Below are 7,500 nucleotides of genomic sequence, written 5' to 3' on the forward strand. Positions count from 1 at the left end.
CCTCGTTTATGCTCAGCTGTTGGTGTCTGACCTGGCTTGAGCCTGCGATCCAATCAACAACCAGTCCCTGGTCAGCGATCAACTTAAAAAAAAAAGAGCTGGCCTCGATAAGTGAAAGAAAGGGGTAGTTTCTAAAGAAACTGTGGTGCTGCGTCGGTGGGGAAGTAGTATACAAAAATTTGGTTTTATCAGCAAAGTTGATAATGTAAATTGGCCACCGTACAGGGATTCTATAAGCTGACGTTTCGAGCGTTAGCCCTTCGTCAGAGCGAATCGGGGAATTGTGGGTTACGTGTAGTTTTTATAGTAGAGTAGGAGTTACGCTATTGGTGGTAACATCGCAACGTGAAAAATAGGAATACATTAGTTAAATGAAAAGCGTTCGTTAATACCGTGAGGATTAAGGGTGCCGATTTGAAAGATAAATTTTTGCTCCAGATTCTTGCGGCTTTCCGTCGTACCTAGATGTAGGGAAAGGCCGCAGATAGCCATGTGTTTTTTGAAGTGGTTAGGGAGATTAAGATGACGAGCGACTGGCTTAGATGCATCCTTGTCATTCTTCTCAACATCGCAAAGGTGTTTGCGGAATTGGTTGCGTAGTCGTCGTCTACCTGTCTCGCCAATGTATAATTTATTGCATAACGTACAGGTTATGCAATAAATGACATTTGCGGAGGTACATGTGAAACGATCGGTGATCTTAACAGATCGCTTAGATCCCGATATCTTGCTAGTGTTAAGAATGAAAAGACAAGTTTTTCATCGTGAGCGCACACATTTGAAAGTGCCGGGTTGCTCGTTAGTTTTGCGCGCACTTCTAGCTAAAAAGTTGCCTACGTTTTTGTCGAGTTTGAATGAAATAAGTGGAGGTTGAGAAAAGATTCTACCAGTCTCGGTATCTTTTTGGAGTAATTTAAAGTTATTAAGAATGATACTTTTGACTGCATGATTATGAGGATGGAAAGTGAGGGTGAATGGAATTCTGTCATTCTTATCTTTTTGTGATGTTTGTAGTGCTGACTGTCGATCAAATTGTTGAGCGCGATGATGCCCCGCTTTGACCACAGAGACAGGATAGCCACGTTTTTAGAAGAACTGGCACATCTCCTCTGATTTGCTGGAAAAAGTGGAGTCATCACTAAATAGACGTTGAAGTCTAAGAAATTGAGAATAAGGAATGGAGTTTTTCAAGGACATGTGAGAATCTGTAGGTTTGTAGTGCACACGGGTGCATAGCACGTTGCCACCAATCGAAACTTTGATATCTAGGAAAGCCAATAAAGTTTCAGATATTTCCCAGGTATATTTAAGAGCCGGATGAAAAGAATTAACGGAGGTTATAAATTGATCGAGTTCTTCTCTGCTGGATGAAATAGCGCCGATGCAGTCGTCGATGTAGCGTCCGTAGAGGTCAGGTTTGGGGCTGTTGTACTCATTGAAAAATTGGTGTTCAACATATCCTACAAAAAGATTGGCATAGCTAGGTCCCATTCTTGTGCCCATCGCTACACCATTAATTTGTTTGTAATAGTTCCCGGCGAATGAAAAACAGTTAAGCGTTAAAAGTAGTTCGGCAAGGGGAGGAGCGTTTCCGAGCTTGGTTCTTTGACAGTGCGTTGATCGAAAAAGTGTGTCGGTGTTTGAAGACCTTCGCTATTGGGAATGACTGTGTATAGAGATATTAAAGTAAATTGACACTCATTTAATCCGGTTTTTTTTTCTTTTTTAACATGATCACCAGGGATTTAGAGCAAGATCGTTTCTGGACTGACGCAAAGCTATACGATCATTGTATTTTATGTTTCTTCCTCTCAGCCATTTGTTTTAACCATAACCACCAAAATGTATTTCTACAGTTTTATATCAATTGTTTCTTTGTTGTGCACATCGGTATTTACGCATGTTGTAGCTAATCCTCTAAAAAGAATCATCTCTAGTCGAAGTGTAATCCTTTCGGTTTTATTCAAAACTATTATTCTGAACCCTGAAAACTCGCAGTAGTGTTCATGTAGTCGGTCAGTTCTAAGAAACGTTTTCTCTTTGCAGATGTCTTTTCAAGTTTAATCTCAGTTACTTGAATTAGTTTTAATTTCTCAAGTACTAGATTTTAGACAATCCTGTTTACCCGTGCACCAACTTTTTTTCCCTGTTTTCTGTTCCAAAGCACTTTCTTCGAATGAACGACTCCTGCTAGGTACACATTCGATCTTTCACTCAACTTACGCAGGCAACCACAGACATAAACAACACACTACGCAAGACGAAAAGTGAAGTAAATCATTGTGAAATCTTGAGAAACAAATTGAAAAGAGGTTGACGCAAAGTTTTTGACTTTCCACGATTTTCAATACTAATATTAGTATTTGTACTTTTTCCGGCAGCAAACTCTTCGATGACGACAAGTACAACTCAAATGCCCTTTACACCAAGTATGTATTGAGAACAAGAGAAAATGAGGGGACAGAGAGGGAGGCTCAAGGCGTCGGGCGGGATATGTTATGTCCACAAAAGTTATTTTTAGACGAGCGGAAGTCTTTGTTCTAGAGGAAGTCTGTCTTCCGAGACGTCCGCATGCAGTCTTGCTTCGCTCTCAGGTTCTTAGTGAAAAGAGAAAATGATGGCGCACGTGGAAGGCTTATGAATATATATTTTCTTTCAAACATCGGACCGAGGTTGGCCTGCATGCGGACGTCTCGAAAGACTTCCGCTCGTCTAAAAATAACTTTCGTGGACATGACATATCCCAAAGGCTGGACCGGGAGCCTCCTTCTCTGTCCCCTCATTTTCTCTTGTTGAGAACCTTTTCATCTAAATTCTTTAAGATAAACGGATGGCAATTCAAACCTTTTTATTGGTCTCTGGCGCCTTTAACAATGAGATCATTCCAAAGATGATACAATTTACCATTGAGATCATTCTAAGCATAATACAATTCACTCACTTGCATATTAACCCTTACACCTAGAGCTTAAAGAATTCCCGCAAGGGAGAAACAATCGAGTGGAAATGTAGGGTCGTGCTTGGTATTATTTTCATTAAAACCAGTTTCACAAAGAGTGGTCAGAAATAGGATCTATTTTTTTCAATCCTATATACCATCTACTTTCGAGGGAAAATTCTGTGTTGGACTTAAAAAATCTCCTGAAAAAAAATAATTGGCAAGTTCCTTTGACGTGCTGGAACTGGAGGCTACAGTGTAAGTCCGCTTTCTTGCAATGTATAAGAATGCCTGTGTCATTGTTAATGCATCACAGCATACCAAATAGTTTTATAAATAACCAACTGAGGCCAAAATTCCGCTAATTGTTAGGTAAGATATTGCTTTTGTAACTCAGTACTGTGAAATGCCACAGTAAAGCCTGGTGTTCACTAGAGAAAGAAGCACATGCAAGCATAAAAGCTCGGATTTCAAGTGAAAACAGCCTCGACAAAAGCATAAACACAAGTACAAATACAAGGACCAATGTTTTTCCTATTCTTGGGGTTGCGTCTGTCCTTGGGTTCACTTTATGCCTTATGAAAATGAAACACGGTACACTGAAGCACAAGAAAATTTGCTACGTCTGGCCGTGCCACATTCCAAAGTCTAAGCATTTTAACACAATGGAGGAGGCTGGTTGATTTTGATGAAAAGTTATGTCGACGTTCGTTTTCACTTAGTGTACGTAAGCTACTTATGCCATGGGTAGCTTAACTGAGGTTTGCGCTTTTTGCTCTCTTTCTTGCGTCTCCAGTGAAAAAAAAGGTTTGACTCTCAAGTTCTAATGTTAAGCTCATTCAAACATAATGATCATACTCATCTCACACTCAAAAATGTTGACGTTGTGGTTTTTCATTACTTTTATAGATCTGCCAGCTACTACAAGTCCACCATCGCTTTCAGGTTAAGTATTTTGATCAGTACAAAAAGAGCTACACACAAATTGAAATTTTAAAGCAAATAATGAACATACAACAGGGATTGTACGTAAAAACTACCAAGAGATAGGGCGGCTTTGATAATGAATTGAACAAAGTAAGCATCCGTATGAGATTCGTAAGGTTTTACGACGATTCCCAGGCTTTCAGCTACGCAATGTCAACTGAAGTTGTAAAGAGACACCGAGCGGATCCTCCCGCTTATTCTAAAAACATGGTCTCCTTTTATTTTGATGATGATAATGATTTTATTATTATTACTTATTTATTTTTTTATTATTCCACTATTACGCCATTTTACCATATTTGGTCAAGAGAACGCGCAAAATATGAGACGGTAATACACTGTTGTGTCCCGGTTCGACCGGTTTAGAACAGAGCAAATACGGACGGAAAGGGAGTTTGTCAATCAAAGAAATTGTTTTCAACACGATCCAAAGCCTGAGAATTTCGCTTGTCATCCTTTGTCACTCGTCATTTCGTTTATTCTATCAAATAAAGGACATTTGAATGGTTTCGTCTGTGTTGTTTTTATCTTCTGTTGATCCAACATGAGCAGAGTGTCAATAGTGGAGTACGCGTGCACAACATAGAAAGTTTTGCATCTTTTCTCTCAAACACATCCCACGTTATTTTCATCAAGTGAGAAGTTCCTAAGCGCCGGATTCTCTGTGTACTACTATTTTTGATTTATAGTCAGCAGTGATCTCTCTAACATTATAGACTTTGCTACTAACCATCTCATCCCAGAGAAAATGGCCGAATCAATCATTAACAGTCTTTGACACCAGCAAAAGAATGATCTGAGCAAAAGGGGCTAAAAGTATAAGCTTTCATACAACGAAATATAGTGCAATACACAACCACGAAAAGACCGTTACAAAAACATAAATGTGATTTAAACCACCGTACACTTCCCCAGCCCTCGCTAAAACAAATACTCTCCGCGAAATCTTTGAGCGTGACACTATTAAATTGAGCTACAGTTGAATGGGCAAAGTGTAAATCATCATCTCAAGAATAAACGATGCAGAAAGCCGAAGGAAGGGTAGCAAACAAATATGCCTTAGCTAGCCCTTCTACATATATGAAAGACTAACAAAGTGCTCTTCTTTTCCCTAGGGTCGTGTGCAAACAACTTGACTGATCTTCAAGGAAACTTCTCGAGTCCAAATTATCCATCCAGCTACTCACATCACCTGGACTGCCTCTGGTCTATCACTGTAACACCAGGCAGCTTCATTTACTTGCAGTTCTCAGACTTTTCTGTGGAATATGGTTCAAGTTACTGTCCTTATGACTACGTGGAAGTATCTGACTCAAACTATCCATCCAGTTCCATACAAATAAAACGCTGTGGTTATGATCAAAGTCCTTGGTGTGTTTGGAGCACGAGCAATGTCCTGCATGTTCGATTCGTTACTGATTTGTCGGTTTCAGCTTCAGGCTTCATGGCGCATTATGCAAGTTATGGGTATCCTGGCAGCGGAAACTGCCTGTCTCTTAATGCAACTCAAAGTAAGGAAATACTAACTAGGTATCTCCAGGAATGACTCTAATTAGATGCAAACAGATTTTGATAAGTGCCACGAAGTGCCCTCTTACCATTCTCCTCAACTTTGACATTACTTTTATCTAGAAACTAGCAGTAATCAGAGAAGAGGGAGTGCGTTCAAGCTGTCTTCCTTTCGTTGAGATATTCACTCAAATCCATTAATTATTTTACATTTTTACTGCGGATGGTTGCGTTGCATCAAATGGCAATTTGATCTAGATGCATCACGGAAACAATTTGATGTTTGTATGTCGTGTGGAGGTTGTGTTGGTTTTTGAAGTTTATCGTCACATTTACATGTTCTAATGATCCAACTTTTATCTGCTAGTAGGGGTTTCAGAATCGATACTACTGACAGGGGTAGACTTTCATATACCGAACTAAAATGGCGCAAGACAAAAGAATTGTTATATCGATTAGCATTACACAGCTTTCCGAAGTTTTGATAAATAGCATCAATCATACTTGTTGCTAGTTTCCTTCCCAGCCGTTTTTTGCAATGTCACGCAACGCTCCCTCCAAAGAAACGGGTGCTCACATTAGAACCACATTCCTTTCTCAGATTGAGCCAATCACAGCTACAGTTCCATTTTCTGGAACTGTATCGTGCCAATAATACTTCTTCATCAATGCGCTTGATCACCACAAATATGCAGGTCTGTTGTTTGTACTTTTAAAGCAACCGCATTAACTGAAAGAATGAAAGGATGTAAATATAATGACACTATTCAATATTTTTATTGACTTCAAAATCAAGTCTCGCACAATTTCACAGATTCTCAACTGCCTCTATGCATATAAACAGAGCTGAAACCAAAGCAAAAAAAGTCTAGACAAAATCTGACTGCATCTTAAATGATTAGAGTAATTCCCCTCCTGGTCAGACTTTTTCTCTGTCCTTGTGTGGGCCCATTTCCATTAGTAGGGCTAACGCTCACATGTTTAATATGGGGTAGAAAACTAGCACTTCACATTACACTCTAATCAGTTTTCTGTTACGGTAGATGAGGTTTTGCCTAGGTCAAAACACAGATTCGATCTGCGGCCAGAAACCTGGCAAATTCACAAATAGTTTCCAGTACTATATTCTGTTGCAAAATTATGCGTACTATTGCCGGTGTTTCAATCTAAATACCTAAATGGGGCAGCCAGAAAGGCAATGAATGAATTGCGTTGCACTCAATTGGTCTACCTTTTGGTTGCTTTAATAGACCGTGAAAACAATGGGAAAGGAATGTGGCTCGAATGTGAGCAGCCGTTTCTTTGGGGGAGTGTGGCATGACATCGCAAAAAAAAAAAAACGGCTGCGAAGGAGACTAACTTGTTGCTAAATATCGAATAAATACACAGACAATTTCACTCGGTGAGAAAAACTCAAAAGAAACGCTCCAACCTAAGTCGCAGGCAGCGCAGGTCAACGCGAGCAAATCGAGCACATGTTCTGAGCCTGCAATATTTTGCTCATTACGTCAGGCCGTGTCGGTACAAGGCCTCCTGCATCAAATCGAGGCGAGTACTCAGCCAAACGAAAAATGTCAACTCGACACGATTAGTAAGCGTCTCGCCTCGCTTGAACGCACTGAATAAACGTGATAAATGTCACACAGTTACCCCCTAAATCTACTATTCAAGTAAATATAAGACGGTTGCGATTACCCTAACTTTGAAATACAATACGAAAGCTATTGTTCACGTGATTGCTGTAGATACATAATTGAAGCTTAGGCTTAACAAGACTCTTACTGACTCAATATCTGTGTGCATCTTAAATTAGGTGCAATGTGCAATCCTGAAGAAAAATTCAATCAAAAAGAAAGATCCATTCTTCAGTACTTTTTTCATCAATGAAAATATTCTTGAGAGATTTACAATAGATTATACCTTTTTCCCCATAACCCTTTCCCGAAATTTATGAAAAGAAAAAGAAAAAAAAAACTCGGAAATACTATTTTCGACTTTTCAGCGTAAATTGACACTCATTTAAGCCGTTTTAGTTTCTTTTTGAACATGATCACCATGGATTTAGA

At 39.5% G+C, this 7,500-nt stretch overlaps 1 protein-coding gene across 2 annotated transcripts in view; it reads left to right on the forward strand.

Annotated features, from left to right (window-relative positions):
* Window positions 1-7,500, forward strand: part of LOC137992926 (deleted in malignant brain tumors 1 protein-like) — a 77,541-nt gene that overhangs the window by 56,806 nt on the left and 13,235 nt on the right. For both annotated transcript variants that reach the window (XM_068838507.1, XM_068838508.1), the window contains 3 exons: window positions 2,382-2,429; window positions 3,848-3,883; window positions 5,041-5,436. In XM_068838507.1, coding sequence (XP_068694608.1) covers window positions 2,382-2,429; window positions 3,848-3,883; window positions 5,041-5,436 — 480 coding nt within the window. The remainder of the gene's footprint in view (window positions 1-2,381; window positions 2,430-3,847; window positions 3,884-5,040; window positions 5,437-7,500) is intronic.

This window comes from Montipora foliosa, chromosome 2, assembly GCF_036669935.1.
Source record: "Montipora foliosa isolate CH-2021 chromosome 2, ASM3666993v2, whole genome shotgun sequence".
NCBI classification, from domain to species: Eukaryota; Metazoa; Cnidaria; class Anthozoa; order Scleractinia; family Acroporidae; genus Montipora; species Montipora foliosa.